A 20,884-nucleotide genomic window follows, 5' to 3' on the forward strand; every position below is an offset into this window, starting at 1 on the left:
TTTCGGAGGCTTTCTCCTTCATCAGGTGAGTCAAGGATGACGAAGGAGAAAGCCTCCGAAAGCGTGTGATTTTCAAATAAAACAGTTGGACTATAACCTGGTGTTGTAAGATTCCTTACATAATATGATTAGGTAGAGCCAACATGGATTTATGAAAGGGGAATCCCATTTGACAAATTTATTAGAATTTTTTTGAGGATGTAACTAGCAGGGTAGATAAAGATGAACCAGTGGATGTAGTATTTTTGGATTTTCAAAAGGCATTCGATAAAGTGCCACATAAAAGGTTGTTACGCAAGATATGGGTTCATGGGATTGGGGGTAATATATTAGCATGAATAGAGGATCAGTTAACAGACAGAAAACAGAAAGTAGGGATAAACAGGTTGACAGGCTTTAACTAGTGGAGTGCCACAAGGATCAGTGCTTTTGTTTAATATTCCTTCAAAGGATGTGGGCGTCACTGGCAAGGCCAGCATTTATTGCCCAACCCTAATCGCCCTTGAGAAGGTACACTTCAAAAAATACTTCATTGGCTGTAAAGAGCTTTGGGACGTGCTGAGGTCGTGAAGGGATCCATATAAATGCAAGTCTTCCTTTAAATGCAAGTTCTTTTCATTGCACTGCTGGGCCTGAGGAGGACGCTCTGTTAGTCCCCATCAGTTACAGTCTCCTCATTGGTTAGAAATTGGCTGGCGGAAGTAACTGATGCCTTTTCCGGGAACTGCTGTCATTTGAGGGCGGTAGTTGCAATAATTCAATGCGAGTTGGGGCCGTTATCAGGTTTAGGGCCAGGAGGGGGTGTGACCTGAACTGTCTCCGAGTCTGATGTACGGGTGAAGAGGAGAGGCTGGACCTTCTGTGTATATATATATATATATATAAATATAAATATTCTCCACATCGGTTTGTTCGCAGTGAGCGGGAGCTCCCTCGAGGAAAATGGTAATAATGTTTCTCCGAACTGGGACCAGCAGAGGTATTGTGAGCACAGGCTGAATGGGCGCTCCGCTTTAATTCGTCAGTCCGATCCGATCTGATCCGAGCAGTTGTAACCATCACTTAAAACAATTTATAAAAGGATCAGGGACTCGCGCAGTCTGTTGTCTGGTTTATTAATTCTCGCTAGTTAATAGAAAGCTGCGTTTCGTTTATTTTCCTGTTTTTAGGTACTCTTGTGAACGTACGCATCATTCACCGGGACCCTTCATACGAAGAATTAGTAAACATGATAGCAAATATTGTTATCCTGAGTTTGATAGTGGCCATATCGTTGTCATTTTGGATTGTGTCCATGACTGCAAGTACTTATTATGGTAAGTGGATTGTTTTGTGTTTGTGTGTATTGGCACAAATTTAAAACCCATTTTATTACATGGACTAGTCATAAAATGTGTTTGATATAAAGCATGTGATTGCTTTAAAACTATTTGATAATCCCTTCGGTCAGTTCATCTATTAAAGGGGCTGACACCACATCGTGGCGAATCACTCTAGTTTGCTGCGGGTTTGAAGAACCAATTTACACTCATACTTCCAACCGGTACTCAGTTCTTCTTTCTGAATTTGGTTTTCAAGCCTCGTGATGTTCTGATGCCACGATAAAAGTTTGGTCCCAGACCATGTTTACATTGCAGTCGAGGATCTGCAGTTCACTTTGCAGATCCTATCATGTCATAGCAATTCTAAAGTCGGCTTGTAAATGCACTCTCATTTCATTACCAGTACTTTGTACAACGTGTAATTGATTAAAAGATAAATGTATTATAAACAATAGTTGCCTTTATAAGAAAGAACAATCTTTTATAATCTAGTGCGATTAATTAAAATGTATAAAGCATTAGGTTTTAGTAAAGCATGACGGTTGGTATGTTAAATATTCAAACTCAGTTCAACTGAACTGAAAATAGTAGGCAGCACCATTTATAAATGATGCCCTTCTAAACTTTAGACGTGAATGGAGGGAACATTTTGAACAATGTAACGCCAGGATGAAGTCTGTCGATGATGATGGTAGTGGTCGGAGCAGTTTGAGACGATGAATTAAGAATGTTGTACGCGAAATATCCTAGCTTTAAGCTAATACTTCCCCTGTATGGTATCGATATTATATACTAAGCCTGCTGACAACATTGCGATGGTATCTGCATTTAATACATCTGTTTAATTGTGTAACAAAACATACACGAAATAAAGATTTACATAATTAAGCTCATTTGTCATTCCTACTTGTTTTCAAGTTAATTCATTAGATATAAAAGATGTTTAATATTGGTAATTGAGACTACTTTTTCTTTCTGGCCACCTATTCTGTTCTTTTATCTTAATATTTTACAAATCAATTTTCCCCATAAACTACACTTTTTGTGTTCTTTATCTGCAGAATTAATTTCTTGTCCAAGAAACGCTACTGTTGTCACATTCCTTTTAATAATTTAGCAGCAAAACAAAAATCAACAGAGGGTCTATCAGCCAGGAATTGCTTTGTTGTGAGTAATGGGACTGTGAAGCTGTGTAACCCACTTTTGTTGCCAGCATGTTGGTAGCATATGCCAGGAAACAGACAGAAGTGTTTAAAAAAAAAGCCCCCACTTTCTGCTTTTTTGCTTTATCTTTCTCAGGCTCTCTTGTTTGTCTTCAATTCTTCTCAAATTTTCTTCCGTAGGTAAATGCTCTCTTTTAATTTTATATGGCCTTGCTGTGATTAGAGTTGCTAAGATGACATTTTTCAGCTTAGCTAAACATACTTTTTTTTTCTTGGCACTGGACATATATATCTACAAATACTTCAACTTATGTCATTCCTGGATATTAATGCACAGCATCGCAACACCTCTCCTTACCATCCTCCATCTTGGTATGCAGCACATACATGATGTATTGTGGTTGTTGTGATGTCAAAATGAAAGGGGTATTTTATAGTGAAAAGGATAACTTGCAATAATTTTAGAAAATGATTGAAAGCAGGTATCTTGTCATCCTGATAAATATAATGATAATTTGGTGGTTACATAATATGTCTTTATAATGTAACACTTGCTGAAAACCTACTCCTGAGGAAAATGAGTGAATCCAATCCTGATTTCATGGCTTGATCATTGTATATCTCATAATCCCACGAGGCAGTCAGTGAATTGGCTTTTTCTTTCTACAGGTACTTTACGACCTGTGTCACCCTGGCGATGGCTGTTTTCTGTGTTAGTTCCACTAATTATTACTTCACATGCACTAAAGAAGAAAAGTCTTGATCGTAGTGGAGCTATAGGAGGTAAAGTTCCAACTGTAAAATATTAAAATTTGATAAATTAGTTATGTTTTCTGTTTCTATTACGTGGCCACTAGATGTTTCCTGTTATGCCATCTAATTTATGGTGTGGTATTAAACTGCATTAGGTGGCCTGGTACAGTTTATAGTATTGCACTGGATTAGGACACTAAAATTTGGATCCCACCCATAACTGATGTTCTTACTTAGTCTTCCCTAGAGTGACACTGATCCTATCCACAGAACTGTAGAAGTTCACAGCATACAAGGAGGCCAATCAGTCCATTGTGTGAAAATTTCAATTGACCCAACATCCAAAGCCTTTTGGGGGAGAGAAGTCCACATTTTCACTATCTCCTGTGTGAAAAAGTGCTTCATGATTTCACTCCTGTATGTCCTAGCTCCAGTTTTAAGATTGTGCCCCCTTGTTCTGGATTCCCCCACCAGAGGAAATAGCTTATATATATCTACTCTATCAAATCCTTTTATAATTTTAAACACCTCAATTATATCAAACTCGATCTTCTAAACTCAAGGGAATACAACTCAAGTTTATACAGCATCATGATGAAACTAACTGTATAATCTTATTGGCTTTAATGCCCTTTCTATAATGGAGTGCCCAACTGCATACCGTTTATAATTGTGGCTTACCAAATTTCTCATAACCTCATTGCTTTTGTACTCTGTGAACCCTTTTCTGAGTGTTCCATGGAGCAGTGCCCACAAACCGGCTGTTAATCCATTTTACGGACTCCTAGGCTGACTGTAATTTTTGTAGCCTGGACGAGTCCGTGTTCCATGTTTATATTGAGTGTTAGAGGTTGCCGCCCCTGTTTCACTATTTGAAGGGGCGGCTCCTCAAGTTCCGGTTGCACATCAGTCCCACACTCCTGATCTATGGCCACCCGGTGAGGAGCGAGGCGGGCAAATTGAGGGTCTACTCCTGGGCCTGGCTAGGTGACCATCTACAGGTTCAGGCTAGATGTGGCCCACGAGGGCAGTTGCTCTGACCGTCTGCCTCTCTTCCGTGGCTTTCTCCGTGCCCGGGTGGCCTTGGAAATGGAGAACGCGGTGTCTGCCGGAATGCTTGAGGCCTTCTGTGACCGATGGACACCGCAGGAACTGGAGTGCATAATAAACACTGACAATAAAATTGAAGTCTAATTTGATTGTGATTGATTTATAAAGATAACAAATTAGTACCTACCACCCTTTTTCCACCCCCCGCCCCCCCAACCAACTTTTTTAATAGGGACAAAATTTAGTTCCCAAAAAATGTATTGTAAACACACCATTAATTTCTTGAAAGAAACGGATGCAGCACATCCGTTCTTATTGATAGTCTAAAACAAAAATCTTTTTCATGTTTTTTGACGCCTTGACTTACTTTCCATCACATGGTAACTAAATTGAAGCTTGGTTTAATCCATTAAAGTTTGTGACTTATAAAATGTGTTGTGAAAAAGTATTTTATAATGGTAGAACATCTTTATTATAACTGCCTTTCTTCATGTCAGTTTTTCCAGTGATGCTGTGCACTGTCCAGAATCTGATTCATAACCTAAATGCATCATGTTACATTCATTTTCAGCATATTTGCAAATTGACTGCTGTATTTGTCTACAAACGAATCCATGACACACTCCAAAAGTAACTCATTGGTTGTGAAGCACTATGAGATATCCTGAAGATGTGAAAGGCACTATATTAATGCAAGTTCATTTGTATGTCAACATTTTGTTTCTCTTATAGCAGTCAGCCATAATCTAATTGAATGATGGAACAGGCTTGAGGAGCTGAATGGCCTACTCCTGTTCTGAACTGAGAAATTGGAGGCTGAGGCTGTTATTTAGAGCAGAGGAAGAGGCCATTTGGACTATCATGCCTAAATTTCTTCAAGTGTTTAATTCCATCATAAACTTTGTGATTGGCTCAGTTTCAATAGTCCCTTGTGGCAAGGTATTCCGTCTTTAAATAACCTTTAAGGCTTTCGTGTGGAGAAAAAAGTCTTCTAATATCCCTTCTGTTCCTTTTTATATTAATCCTAAATTTATGACCTGTACCAATTCAGCAACCAGTGGAAATAATTTGTCACTATTTATCCCCTCAAACCCTTTCAGAATTTTCAACACTTCGAACGGATCTCCGCTTAACCTTCTCTGTGAATGTATCCCAAGGTTTTCAAGTTGCTCATATATCCTCTCAATCCTTATGTATCCTAGTGAATCTACATTGCATCTTCTCCATAAATTCCAACTTCAAAATGTACATGAAGGGCAAACTCCCTGGAAGGAATGTGGAGAAAAGTTGTCTGACAGCCATATGCAGTAAAGGTGACTTGTGGGATGTCCAAATTGTTGCTACAGTACATTATGTATGGTTTAAGGGTAGAAGAAACTTGAAATTGACATTTGCAGAAGAGCAATTCTTGTTTCCAAAAGTACTGTGCATTAGTAGTTGCCCAACATTGTTCTTATTTTCCAAATTTATCAGTCTTATTTTTAGCCATGTTCCTTCTTAATAATTATGCATATGTCAACATAGAACATCTCTCTTTAGTGCAGAATTCTTCAGGGAAAATCAGTTTATTTGCATGACAGTGAAATTTTTTTTACAAATTTTGTTGTAGCGTTGATTGTTGGATTCATCCTTACAATTGCCAACTTCAGTTTCTTCGCTGCGTTGCTAACTTTTTTTGTTAGCTCATCAAAACTTACAAAATGGAAGGGAGAAGCGAAGAAGCGTTTGGATGCAGAATATAAGGAAGGTAATGTCCTTTATGCACAAAACAAAAACCAACTTCACTCCAGCTGATTACTCGATAAAGCAAATAAATAGAAAACCTGAAAGCACTTTCTATCTGTACCTATTGCAATTACTTTTATCTGTAAACTCTAAGTATTTACATTACATTTTACCATAATTATAACCAAATAACAGTCACTTTCTGTACAATTTGCTTGACTTTTGTTTTGTCAATTCACCGAACTGCAGCATAGTAAAAGTGAAAGGTGTGACAATTTTTATTTGGCCTCCTTGCCATCTCACCCTTCCTCTGCTTCAACTTCATTGGCTGGGCTTTCAGTTGTCTTGGCCCCACACTCACTCTTTCCCTAAACCACTTCACCTTGTTACCTCGGGTGCTACCTTTGGAAACCTCAAGACCTATCTCTTCAACCTTGTTTTTGGTCTCCTCCCCAAACTCTTGTCTGTTTTTCATCTCTGATTTTCCCAGGGACATTTTACTACATTAAAAGCATTATATTACTGCAAGTTGTCCTTAGACAACTACATTCTCAGCCACATCTTCAATGTTCATAACTTTACTGGTTTAAAATTTAATTTAGTTTTTAAATGTTAAAAACTTTATCAGTGAAGATATTGACAAGTTGTTCTCAGGACACTTATGACCATACTGGTTACATCATACTAGAGGATGACGAAGCTTGTATTTATGTGACAGGAGTCACAGAACCAGTGATTTTGATGTGTCTTTTTTAGAAAACGCAATGTAGTGTTATTGGTTCTTCCTAACTGGTTGGAAACAGTATTGATTACACAAGCTCCTCTCGTCAGAACTGCACATATTTGGTTTGTGTCAGGAGTATGTTTTTCCATTAAATAACACATATGAGTCTGTTAAGTACTTCTGCTTAGAATAACCTATTTTGATGCTTCTGTTTGGAGGAACGAGTAAAGAAGCTGTTCTTTTCAGTCTCCATGCCAATTTCCACTTCTGCCAACAGCCAGGTCTTTGAGCATTTCAACCCTCACACCTCAGTCTCCAAGTGAGGGAAGAGAAACAAAAATGAAGAAATCCACTAACAAGACAGCAGTACAGATCAGATGTTTCCTATGCCACTTGAGTATGCCACTATCAAACAGATGAACTGAGTGGTATAGATAGGGGTAGCACTGACTGATTTGACTTCTAGTCTCCAGTTGACCATTTGGATGCTGACTGAAAGTTCAAGAGCAGGAGAATGGTAGACTGGCAATGGAGAGTAACACAAGAGTTCACCACAGCATTTGTAGTGGGACCAGGTTTGGGAAAGCAGTTCATAGTATGTGTAACCGAGTTGGAAGCTGGTTGAAGAGCCAGGTGAGCAGGAGTAGGCCAGAACCAGCCTTCAGAGGAAAATAAAATACGATGGGGTGTAAAACAGGCAGCCAGTCTGATCCTGTCAGTTTTCCACCAGGCAGGTTAGGTTAAAATTACCCCCTTGTAACTAGCTGACTGGAACTATAAAATTCAATATATTGAGGTATTACTCGGTTGCTAGTAGGTGGAGGCTTTGAAAAAGCCCATCGTCTCAGCTGAGGAAGTGCCTATGTATGTATGGGGAAATTCAAGGAGGGACAAAAGATGTTTCATGAGTTTCTAGGTGATTAAACTTTTATTTTCATTACTGTTATTGCACTCCATTTTGTAAGGAGCACAAATAAGCTGAGTGTGAATAATAAAAAGTTTGGGGGAAAAAAGTGAGAGGGCCAATGCAAAGGAAGAAAAACAAAGAAAACTTACACTTTATATTTAAGTGTGGTACAAAGTGTTCATAAAAAAGCCCATTCTAATTTTGAAGAGAAAAATTATGTATGTGAAGTGTGGCTGTAACCACAGCAGCCTAAATCTACCCAATTGAATCCAGTCTTGGAAACTAAGCATGTCGAACGCCATTTTATTATAATTTTGAATAATTGCAAATAAATCTGAATGTTATTTCTAAATGAGATTCAGTGCATACACACATTAGTAGCTATTTGGATGAGCATTTTCATCCAATTACTTTCTCTGTATCTGTATTTTCATCTATGATTTATCTATGTTTATGCCAATAATTTTTTACAGGTGGCCAGAGGAACTGGATACAGGTATTCTGTAATGGAGCTGTTCCTACAGAGCTTGCCTTACTTTATATGATTGAAAGTGGGCCAGGAGAAGTTGCAATTGATTTTTCAAAACAATACACTGCCTCTTGGATGTGCCTGTCTCTCCTGGGAGCTCTGGCTTGCAGTTCAGGGGATACCTGGGCATCAGAGATAGGAAGTGTCTTCAGCAAGAAGCAACCAAGGCTGATAACCACCTGGGAAAAGGTTCCCATTGGTAAGAATCCACAATGCTTTCTAAAAGATGCTAGAGTTCAGTTAGTTCCCATATAGATATTGTGTAATATTTATTTGACTCAAAGAAAATGTATGATATTTGTAAAAGCAGAAAAATTCTCTCCACCAAATTTCATGAATAATAAATTAAGAATTCTGTAGAAATTTTTGAAACCTAATCTTATTTTGATTCTTTGATTCTAAAATAGCACATTATTATTTCAATAATTCATGGGTGATATTAATTTTTAAAAATTGTGCCAAATTACAAGATTGACATTTTAAAACCTGATGGCTTCCTACAAATTGTACCAAACTCTTTCACCAGTACATCTTGCAAGAGCATCTCTGGTACCAAAATTCCCACCCTCTTAAATCAGTGGTGTTCAAACTCTGGTTCATGTGCCATATGCAGCCCCTTGGCAATCCAGCCCATAAAGCCCACACAATTCAGTTCTATTTGTGTTTTATAGTTCTTATTTGGTAGTTTGGCATTTTGTGGCTCTGAAGGTTTGGAAAGGGCTATTCTTCGTGCTGCTGCCCCATTGGTCCTAAATCAAAACACCAAGATCTGTTGGTATCAGGAACCTAAGATATAGCAAATTAATGGAACATGGATTTAAACTTTATATGTAGCCCTTAAGATTTCATGGTGCATGCCTATATAGCCCATGAAGAAACAAAAACTTGAATACCCCAGCCTTCAGTCCACTGGTATTTGTTTTGAAATCCTTTTACACATCCTTTCATAGTTACTCATCAGCAAAAAGAGTGGTGGTGTGTCAACACACCTTGTGCTAGAGGAGTACAAGTGTCTTAGATCCTGATGAATCACTTACCTAAAAGTTCTTGGGTACATTTAGGTTTAGATATTTTTCTAAGTGCAGAGCAAAATTACAATCAAGAGAAAGGTGTAGACAAAAATGTGTGACAACTTGTTGCATTTTGCTAATGATGAGGTGCTTCCTAATTAATTTATTATTTGCAGTTAGTTTGTATTATGAAATGACACATTGAAGCATACAATAAAGTACAATGTATTTATAACCAAAAATACTAAGATCTCCGCCTTAGTTCTGGCCCTACTGATTTCACAGGCATGTCTATCTCTCTCTCTGATTTGGATTGATTCCCCTACCTAACATTAAGGGAATGTTTTTCCTTCTTAATTACTGCTGTTTGTTAGCTGGCATGGGTACTTGTCCAAAATACAAATCCCTGTTGATCTGGGAACCCTAGTTGTACGACAAGGATTTCCCTCTGCTGTTTCCCACAGCAAGTTCCTGATTTCAACTGTCATTGCTGGAGGTATTGACCAGATTTGTGGTGCTTTCTTGACAGGGTGAGAAAACCAGAGGGCAGGTTATCCTGGTTCTTGTGCAATGCACAGTGATTGACATAAGGCAGAGGCTGAGAGCAAGTCGCCTGCCCAGTGTCTTAGTTGGACAATGGTGTTGTGGAGGGGGTTACCTTTTTGCCCCCCCCCCCCCCACTTTTGGGGGAAAAAAAATCATATCACTGAGCGTTATTATCTACTTTTGTGTAGGGGAGCCCAGCCATTTTAATGACTGAAAAATCCCAGGAAACGCAGCATAAAAATGCTGAGATTTCAGCATTTTGGATAGGCTTCACAGAAACTGTTTGTCAAGGACACCGTTTACTATAAATCTTTTATGTTAGCCTAATACTTCTACCATTGGAACAAAATGTTGGGAATTCTAGTCTGATCTTGCCTTCTTTAGTGAAGGAATCTCCTCCTAGCAGAATACTGATAGTATCGCAGACATATGACAGTGATGTGTAATGGTGGCAAACTACTAGCTGCTAAGATTACTACCTACAATCAGCAGCCTTTTGACATCTGTTGTAGTAATAACTGCTCAGTGTATTCATCTTTTGGTTCCCTTGGATTAGCCAGTCACCATATCTTCATATGGTAAACCACAATCCCAATCTCTATTTGGGATTTGTGAGATGAATTCCAAAATCTTGGGATCGTATAGGCATCAGGAATTGCAGACCCTAAGGTCATGTTGCAATTATGCCATTGAGAAACTATTGCTACTGTTAACAGGCTGGTCCACTGCAGAAATCTTGCATCTTCCAAAAATTGCTGGTGAGATGATACATGGTAGTTCATTCTGAAAATAAACTTTTAATTTCAGTGAAATCAAAATTGCAGCCCTGCACATTCCTATCCTTGTAATAAAATCTAGAAAAATAACGAGCTAAGTTGTATCAAGATTATCTGCAATGAACAGGAAGGTGTAGATGCTGGCACAAAGTGAAATGGATTGCTTTTCAAAAAAAACCTTGAGTTTGTTATCAGTGTAAAAATTTAGTTCACAGAAAAAAGAATGTTTCCTGGGTTCAAACTTCTGGCAGGGAGCCACAAGTGTCTGCCAGGCATATTGGGAAATTGGCCTAATGTCTTGACTCAAGATACTAACATGCTGACAGATCTGCCATGTATCTCTAGTATTTTATGTTTTTATTTTTAGATTTGCAGCTTTGCTCTCACTTGGGGAGGACATATAGTTCATTAATATTAGTCTGTGATTAACCTAGAGATGAAGTATAAGAGACGACAATAAAAAGTTCACAACTGACCAACCAAAATATTCACACAAGATTGAACCAATAGAGCTTTGTGACCAGCTATGATTATTTTGCTTACAAATATCATTTCAGTGTATTTTGAGAACAGAATGGATAAGATGGTGTATCCTATCTACTATTGTCTATACTATATTGCTCCTTTAGCCTCTATCATGCATACAGTACATGCTAATTATGTGTTTTATGTAGACAGTCAGCTTTTGGAGCCGGTGTCTGCTGTGTGTGTGTTTGCAGGTCAAAGTCTGCATCAAGCCAGCCCCATTCAAACTTCAGTTTTTGTACTCAACAGAGCCAACCATAAATCACTCTGACTTAATTGTCTCATGGTTCTTGTGCCCAGTGGGATAGAGGGGGTTGTGGCGAAGAGATACCACAACAAATAGGCTGGTATAGATATAGGTATTAAAACAACTTTTTATGTCTTTGTAAATCAAAATAGCATTTGAATTATGACTTAATTATTTTGATAGGGTTGTGCAAAACATGGGTTGCAGCTGTAGAAAAATGCAAGGAGCTTCACATGGAAACAATTTTGCAAAACGTTACATCTTGCCCACTGTACCAATGGGTTATTTTTTGTGTATATTAACATAATGGGATATTCCAAAATATGAACAAAGGCTGTTGATTTAATATTGTTTCCAGTAGGTGGGTTCCAGAGACTGGTGTGCTGGACTCTTCGTGCACAGTTAAGTGTGGAGCAGTCACCAGTAACAGAATAGCTCTAGCATTAAACTATCAGCCTGACCCTCCCAGACTCACCAATCAAAGTGCAATTCATCAGATTTACTTTTCTGTATTTTTTATTTTTACATTATTTGAACATATGCTTGAGAATCCTTCTAATGTTTACGTCCCTTAGATCTGAAAAGAAGTTTATTTTGAAACAAGAATTGTAATTCAAAAACTTCTTCAGAAGAGTAGAATAATGTGTAACTTACTTTTAAAAATCCATTTAACATAATCTTTTTTTTGTATAGTTTATGCAAAGCTTTTGGTGAAGCTCAGTCTGGAGATCTCCAGTATTCAGCTTATTTTTTCTGTGCAAGGTACCTGCACTTTCCAAAAAATTGTACAGAAAAATACATGCTTGTTCTTCCATCTCAGTGTTGTCCAATAGCCATATGTGGCTAATTGGAATCTGATTATTACTAATTTTTTTTACTTACTAGACAGTTATTGGCACGTGATCTCAATACTCATTCACATGGCGTATGTATGTATACTTTAATCTTTTGTGCGTTTGTTGGTGAAATGATAGGGCGAAAAGCAGAGTGTATGAGTGTTTTTTGATTGAGTGCTTTACTGCCTTGCTTACTGAAGTGGTAGATGTTATGTAGAATTACTTAACACGTTTCTGAGTTGTAGATTTCAAGTAAATATACATGCGAAGTACATTTACTTGTATTGTGAGTGTATGTCGCATTTTTTACTAAAAGTAGTGCATGTGGCTAAAATGGTGCCGCCTTAAGGATGTTGGCACCTGTTGTAAAATATTTCAGCATAGTTTATTTGGGGTCAAATTTCTTCTAGAAGGAACTGATCCTTTAAAGTCTGTATTGTTAAAATTGGATAGCCATGTGGTGAAGGATAGAATATTAGAACCTGGTCTTTAGTTGCTCCCAAGCCTTTATTCACAGAGGTTCCCCTTACACACATACCACACCCAAGCTAAGCTCTCCTATAAAAAGAAAAAAAGAATCCCAATTGATACCCACCACCTGAATACAATTAACACTAATTGATATAAATCAGACAATGAACATGTATAACTGCTTTCTCCACATCTAAAATATCTCTAACCCAGGATAAATTATTTTTGGTTTGAAAGGCAGAATTACAATAGACTCAAATGCTGGAAAATGCACCAAGTAATAGCAAAAAAAACACTTTCTGAGGGGGGGGAGGAGGAGGGGGTCATGTTTCAGAAATCTTAACAAATAAATCTCACATCTTCAGTTGTCACATCCCCTTTTAGAAATTTCTCAATCTATCACTGCTGCAAAATACTTGTATTTTTTCCTACAAATGACTGAATGCTTAAGTTATAACATCCATGTCCCTTGACACTTTCAGTGCAATTGCTTGCTTTCACATGTCTTTCAATGAGCCTATCTAGATTCATGGCTATTTTACAGTTATCAACAATTTTGGAGCCATTAGTTGGTTTCTGTTAGTTTTCTAAGTTAGTGTGTAGAATTACAAATGCTAATGTTAAGTGGATGTAAATATCCAAGGAGAAAAAGAAAGAGATTCTTAGTTAAACAAATAAATCGTTAAATGTTGGGAACAAAACCTTCACTTACTAAAAGGAGGTACTTTCTTTCAGGAACTAATGGAGGGGTTACCTTTGTGGGTCTTGTATCAAGTTTACTTGGTGGAACGGCTATTGGATTAGCCTACCTGCTAACTCAGCTGATATTTGTGGAGGACCTGGATATTTCACCACCTCAGTGGCCAATTGTTTTATATGGTGCTGCAGCAGGTTTTCTTGGTTCCATTTTGGATTCCTATCTAGGCGCCATAATGCAGTATTCAGGTTTGTGCTTGAAATTATTAAATGTTGTTTTATTTCTATACTTTTTTTTCAGATTGTAGTTGGAAAGGTGAAGAAAATAAGGGGATGAAGAAAATAAGGATTTATAACAGCAGTATTTTTGTTCCCACACATGCTCTGACTGAAAGAGGTTTTGGAATTGACCAATTAATAGTGCTACTTGAGTGGGATGGAGCTGAATTTCCCCCTTCCTTGACTGTTCCCTAGCCAAAAAAATTACAGCAATGAACTTGTGCTTTACCACTACATGTGTGTTAATAAATTGCACCATCTGGTTGCTTTGCAATTCTATGCCTCATTCAACAGGCTGGCAAATTAGTTGACACTTTCCAAACCAAGGTGGCAAGTTTACAGGCACTCCTACAACTCGAATACAGTTGTCTGCTCAAAAATACAATGCTTAACAGTTTGAGCTATTTGAAATAGAAAACATATTTTTGTTAGTAATTTAAAACTGTATTCAAGTCCTAAGCGTAAATACTAAGTGTGCAGCTTGCTTACTTATAGTAAATTGTACAAAACTGGAGTTCAGATCAGAAATATTTGTTTTGCACATAATTGCAATGTAATCTTGGTTCTAATGAATGTTTACAATTCTTGTGTCCTTAAAGGTTTTGATGAAGACAGTGGGATGGTTGTTAATCACATTACTCCGAATGGAAGGCACATATCAGGAAAACCTATCCTGGATAACAATGCAGTCAATCTCTTCTCTGCCATCCTTATTGCTCTACTGCTGCCAGGAATGACCTGGCCTTTTTGGCCAAGGAAATTAGCAATTTAAAAAAATTACAAAGGAATATACTGACCATCTGTTAGCATGAAATATTGCGTATGAATATTGCACTAACAGGAATTGGTGACAGAATTAAAATGAAAATGCACTAAAATACTTCTAACAGTTCAATTTTGTTGAAGTGAAAGATACATCTTCCTCGGAATCTTATTTTGAAGGTTTAATTATTGCTGCTTTGGACACATTACTTGGTTTCATCATTCAAAAAGCTTAGTTTTAATCATACATTACTTCTCAGTGAACTGGGCTTTTTACTATGGATATTGTTAGATTTATATTAACATTCCTTTAGGAAATGCCTAAAGCAGAAAACATATTTGCGTTTTGTAACAGCTCTTTCTTTTTCATAGTAACGTAATATATTATTTAGGCAGAAGACTATTGGTCCATCTAGCCGACTCTTCCAAACCATGCGTTCGTTTGCTTACGGTGATTCTGGAACTGATAGCCCTATATCTCCTTTCCTAATAGGAATTCATCCAATTTTTTTTTAAAGTCCTGCCATGGTTTTCTGTTCTACCATCCCTACTGATAATCAGTTTCGCAATTCTGTCGCCCTCTCACTAAAACAAATGCTGCCTAAATTTCATAACATTAAACTATGTCTTCTAATCCTTAAATCCTGTGCCTGACAGAAGAACTTTCTTGGATCCAAATTCTTCATACCTGTAGAAATCTATCAAGGCCCCATTGTCCTCTTCTCCTGGGAGTAAATTTGCATAAATATTGTACTTTTGCTGTTTAACAAAGTTAATACACTGGAACATAAAATTATGCATAAGATACAAACTAAGGGTGTCCAAACTTTATCACTTCATAATGCATTCGTAAACCCTCTGTGACCACATATAAAGTTTAAATTCATATTTTCATTAATTTGAATTTATCTCAAGTTGCTGATACTTACAAATCTTGGTATTTAGATTTAGAATTTACTCACCAATGAGGTAACACTGCTGAAAACAGCCCTTACTAAACCACCAGCCCCAAAAATTTAAACTGGGCAAACAGCAAATAAGAAATATAAACATAAGTAGGATTGAGTTGCCTGAGTTTCATGGATCACATGTGGCACGTGGGCTGCAGTTTGGACATCCTTCATATCGACTCCAATAAATTAAAAATCGAACATTTACGAAGCTGGATATTTGATTTTAGGTTTAAATTATCTGGAAGTATATTATGAAAAGTTATAAAGAAAGAATTTGCTATATAGCATATTTTGTGTCTTTAGGACCTCATTACCAATTAAGTACTTTTTTGAAGTGTAGTCACAGTTGTAATTTAGGCAAACGTGGCACAGCAAAGTCCCACCAACAACAATGAGATAAATGGACCAGATAACCTCTTTTTGGTGATGTTGGTTGAGGGATAATTATTGGCCAGGACATGAGGAGAAATCTCCTGTTCTTTGTCAAATAGTGCTATATGATCTTTTATGTTCACTTGAGATCTCAATTTAACGTCTCATCCAAAAGATGGCATCTCTGACAGTGCAGCACTCCCTCAGTACTACACTGAATTGTTAACCTAGATTATGTGCTCAAGTCTCTGGAATGGGACTTGAACCTACAACCTTCTGACTCAGAAGGCAAGAATGCTATCACTGAGATAAGGCTGACACAGTATGATTTATATGGAGACTTTAAAAACTAAGTATGACGTATAAATTACAAAAGTGGGTTGATTTGCATTTCTTATTGAACTATTACATATAATGTATAAAAGAGTTGATGTGAAGTCTATTCTGTGCTAATAGAACGTCTGCTTTCTATGACATTTGGATAAATATTCAGTGTAAGAGGTTTTATCCGATTAAGGTAGTGTTCCGAATATGAATTAATTTTGCATTACACTGTGACACAATATCGCAATAGAATATTCAGTCTGTTTTTGATGTATTTGATAATATATCTGGATTATTTCTCCAATGTGTGTAATTTTATTTGTGTAAAATTGTTACAAGTTTTTTTTGAGATGGATGCAGCCTTGATAATATCTTTGACAATATTTTGTTTAAATGTGCAACTACAAAATAGTTTCAATTATCTGAAATAAAACAAATTTATCATTTCTGTCCAATTAATAACATTTGTATATACACAAGAAGAAGTTACGAGATTAAATCCCATTAGAATTATAGGTTCATAAATATTACAGCATATATGGATGCTATTCAGCCTATTACATCCATGACAGTGCTTGGTTTTCAACTGGAGCTATCTAATCCCTTTCCCCATATCATTTTATATTCTTAACCAATTCCTGTTCTTTATAAAATATGCCTCTATAGCCACTTGTGGTAATACAGTTCATGTTCCAATAATCTTTTGAGTTTAAAAAAAAAAGTGATTAACTTCTTCATTTTTCTAGTGATAGATCTGAGTATATGCCCCTCTGGTACTAATTTGCCAACCACTGGGAACTATCTTGCACTATTACCCTTTCAAAACCTGTCATAACTTTGAAATCTTCTATCAGATTCCCTCCTCAAGCTTCTCTGTTTCAGTGACAAAAGTCCCAATATTTCAAATCAATTTTAAAGCCTTTCTTCATAACTTTAACAACTTACTCCAAGTTGTAGCCAATCCTTGCTGTATGCTTTCTATGGCTCTAATATCTTTCCTATTATGGAATACCCAGAACTGCCCACAATAGTCAACTGTGGCCTAACCAATTTCTTTCATAGGTTCAACATTACTGTCTTGCTTTTTATATTCATTGCCCCAATGTATAAAACCCAGAATCACAATTGTCTTTTTATGGCCATTTCTACCTCCTTTCCACCTTTAAAGGTCAATGTATCTGCACTACTAGATCATCTTATTTTTTCCACTCTATTAAGAATCTTATCATTTAGGAAAATACTTCCTTTTACTGTTCTTTTTCCCAAAATGTACTACACCATATTAGCTGCATTTGCCACCAATTTGCCCACTCCACTAACGGTCTGTCTTTTTACAATCTCCTGCATTTTTTTTACAGTTTACCATGTCCCTATTTTGGTATCCTCAATCTGCAGCCAGTGCGCCTCCAACCTCGCCTCTCCTACAGTCTCTCCTGTACATCTGCTTATTAAGTCTAATGCATCCTATCCATGGGGACTCAGGGCTTTCAGTAATAGTGGTCCACTGTTGTCTTTCTATGGCACTCAAACAATATCTTTTCCTTTCAAGAGAGAGAAGTAAATGTTACAGGCCTGTGAGTATAACGGAGACTTCCCCAATATGAGTTCATACATGCCATGATGATGAGAGGTGAAGATGCCTTGTCCCTTTAAACAAAGTATCCTTGAAGACTAGCAAAAGCCTTTGTGGCAGGCAAACTGAGTTGAGAGACTGGTTTTGAGTCAAGAAGATGCTTGAGTGTTTGGAGAGGTTGCCGTTTGCAGAAGTGAGTTTCTTTGACACCCAGGTGCAGAGAAAGAGTAGAATAGATAAGGAGGGATATGAAGATGTATTAGTGGTAGTGGGTGGATATTGGCACCCATGCCTCGACTTATCTTGGCCACCCTTGTGAGGTCATTAAACCTCTTTCAGCACCGTGGCAGTTCTTAGGGTGGTGGAGGTTACACCTGCCTCTGCCACCTCCCTCCAGATAGCCTGGCACCATTCTTTCATGGGACTTCCTGCCCTGTTTAAAAGATCCCTCCTGGCCCTCATTTCTGCCAGCAGCACCTTCTTGGATGCATCAGAAATCTGGGGTCCCTTCCAGCTGCTGACACCCCAAGGCTGCCACCTTGCTGAAAAGTGATGTTGCAGGTCTAGCGTAAAAGAAGTCGATCATATAAGAGCAAGTAATCACATTTGCAGAGAAAAATAATGTCCCAATCCAACATAATTTTATCCAGGGCAGGCTTAAACCCTAGTTTATTTGAATTATTTTGTAATGTAACCAAATTGGCATACAATAGTAGTGTAAAATATTCAACAAAATCAATGTATGATAATATTGTAAGCGAAATTAACTGTGATCTAGGTTTATATCTAGGACTGTATTCGGTTACATAATTCGGCTCTGAAATCATTCTATATAAACCAACTCATTTTTTTCGACACAGCCACAGCTTGACCACAGTATGATTAAGGTCCAGCACTGGCAGGGATACCAAACATAAAGCTCATCTCAGGAATAGTGAGGACTGGACAGGACAAAATTCAATGTACTACTAATGGCTTGTTCATTTCACTGCTTCAAACAAGGTTAATATTATTGTCAACACAATTATCATATACAAGCATTAACTTGGTTTGAGAATTACCATAGTATAGACTTAGTTGCATTCAATAATCAACCATAACTGATGCTTGTAATAACAGTATAACAGCCTTAATTGGTTTCAACTCAATATAGCATATTAGTAAAATTGAATTTGCAAGATTAGAGTATATGCTTGGCAAAGTTAGCTTTAACAGTCCCATGTAGTAACTTCTGTTCATGTTTCCTGCATTAATGCTATAATTTGGATGATATAATTAAGCTTTTTGTGTCAGCTTGGAGCACTTTTGCCTCTGAGTTAGAAGTCCCACGATGGACCTTAGCACATAATGTAGGCTTACATTTCAGTGCAGTACTCAGTGAATGCTGCATAATCATAGGTGCTGTCTTTTAGAGGAGACTTTAAACCAAAGCCCCATATGCCTGTTCAGGTGGACATAAAATGTTGCATGGCAGAATTTGAAGAAAACCAGGGAGTTCTCCTTGCCAACACTCCTCTCTCAACCACCAAAAATAGATTATCTGATCATTCCTTCATTTGCTGTTCGTGTGACATACCTGTGAAGCTCTTTGGCATGTGTTGAAGTACTATAACAATAACAACTTCTTGCTGAGGGAGAAGGGGAATAAACCAAGGTTCCCACTTTTGATGCTATCAAGGGATCACTGCTTTAATGTATGCATGTATGAATGTTGGGTGAGAACTGGATCAGCCTCAACTGTGATGTCCTTCAAGGTTGAACGATCTGGTGTCCCTCATCCTTGTACTTAGAAATATCAGAATGGCTTCAGAGAATAAGGGAGGCTATGGCAGCCCTACTTCCCAGTAGTATTCCCCAAATTTTTCTGTTGCACTATGCGAATCATGCGGGAGACAGGTGCAAATGGAGCCTATTGGGTGGTAAAGGTAATGATCTGTGAAATAGGCAAATTGGCAAAGGTAGTTTGGGGGACAAGTTCATGGAATGCTTTTGGAACAGTTTCCTAGAACAATACGTCATGGAACCAACCAGGGAACAAGCTATTTTAGATCTTGTCTTGTGTAATGAGACAGGGTTAATTGGTAATCTCACTGTAAGGGATCCTCTGGGGAAGAGTAATCATAATATCATAGAATTTGACATTGAGTTCGAGAATGACGTACTTAAAACTAGAGTCTTAAACTCAAATAAAGTCAATTACATAGGTGTGAGGCGCGAGTTGGCTAAGGTAGATTGGGAAATTAGATTAAAAGGTATGAAAGTATCATAGAATCATAGAAAGTTATGGCACAGAAGGAGGCCATTCGGCTCATGATGTCCATGCCAGCCGAAAAAGAACTATCCAGCTTAATCCCACTTTCCAGCATGGTCCATAGCCCTGCTCATTATGGCACTTCAAGTGCAAATCCAAGTACTTTTTAAATGAGTTGAGGGTTTCTGCCTCTACTATCCTTTCAGGCAGTGAGTTCCAGACCCACACCATCCTCTGGGTGAATAAAATTCTCCTCATCTCTCTAACCCTTCTACCAATTACTTTAAATCTCTGCCCCCTGCTCTGCCAAGGGGAATAGGTCTTCCCTATCCACTCTATCTAGTCCTGTCATAATTTTATATACCTCAATTAAATCTCCTCTCAGCCTCCTTTGTCCCAAAGAAAACGACCCCAGCCTATCCAATCTTTTCTCAGAGCTAAAATTCTCCAGCCCCGGGAACATCCTCGTAAATCTCCTCTGTATCCTCTCTAGTACAATCACATCTTTCCTGTAATGTGGTGACCAGAATTGTACATAGTACTCAAGCTGTGGCCTAACCAATGTTTTATACGGTTCTAGCATAACATCCCTGCTCTTATATTCTATGCCTCAGCCCAGTGGAAGGTAGCAAATGAAACACCGCTATTCAAGAAAGGAGGCATGATGTGGAGGAGGGAGAGAGAAAACGGGGAACTACAAGTCAATCAGCATGACATCAGTTATTGGGAAAATGCTAGAATCCATTATTAAGGAAATGGTAACAGGGCACTTAGAAAATCATAATCTGATTAGGCAGAGTCAACATGGTTTTATGAAAGGGAAATCATGTTTGATAAATCTATTCGAGTTTTTTGAGGATGTAACTAGCAGAGTAGATAAAGGGGAACCAGTGGAAGTAGTGTATTTAGATTTTCAAAAGGGATTCGATAAGGTGCCACACAAAAGGTTGTTACACAAGATAAGGGCTTATGGGGTTGGGGGTAATATATTAGCATGGATAGAGGATTGGTTAACGGTCAGAAAACAGAGAGTAAGAATAAACGGGTCATTTTCAGGTTGGCACACTGTATTGTGGGGTGCCGCAAGGAT

The 20,884-nt window shown here is 37.8% G+C and overlaps 1 protein-coding gene across 2 annotated transcripts; it reads left to right on the plus strand.

Moving 5' to 3' along the window:
* The first annotated feature begins 711 nt into the window (after positions 1 to 711).
* tmem19 (transmembrane protein 19) lies at positions 712 to 16,418 on the plus strand. 2 transcript variants are annotated; one of them, XM_067999442.1, is made up of 7 exons: positions 712 to 945; positions 1,170 to 1,316; positions 3,155 to 3,268; positions 5,898 to 6,035; positions 8,118 to 8,372; positions 13,320 to 13,529; positions 14,159 to 16,418. In XM_067999442.1, exons 2-7 carry the CDS (start codon positions 1,229 to 1,231, stop codon positions 14,329 to 14,331), a joined length of 978 nt encoding a protein of 325 aa, XP_067855543.1. In that variant the 5' UTR covers positions 712 to 945; positions 1,170 to 1,228; the 3' UTR covers positions 14,332 to 16,418. The 2 variants fall into 2 exon arrangements, with proteins under 2 accessions (XP_067855543.1, XP_067855542.1); XM_067999441.1 differs by having other exon boundaries at positions 904 to 979.
* Positions 16,419 to 20,884: the final 4,466 nt, after the last annotated feature.

The sequence above is a fragment of the Heptranchias perlo genome, chromosome 18, assembly GCF_035084215.1.
Source record: "Heptranchias perlo isolate sHepPer1 chromosome 18, sHepPer1.hap1, whole genome shotgun sequence".
Classification (NCBI taxonomy): Eukaryota; Metazoa; Chordata; class Chondrichthyes; order Hexanchiformes; family Hexanchidae; genus Heptranchias; species Heptranchias perlo.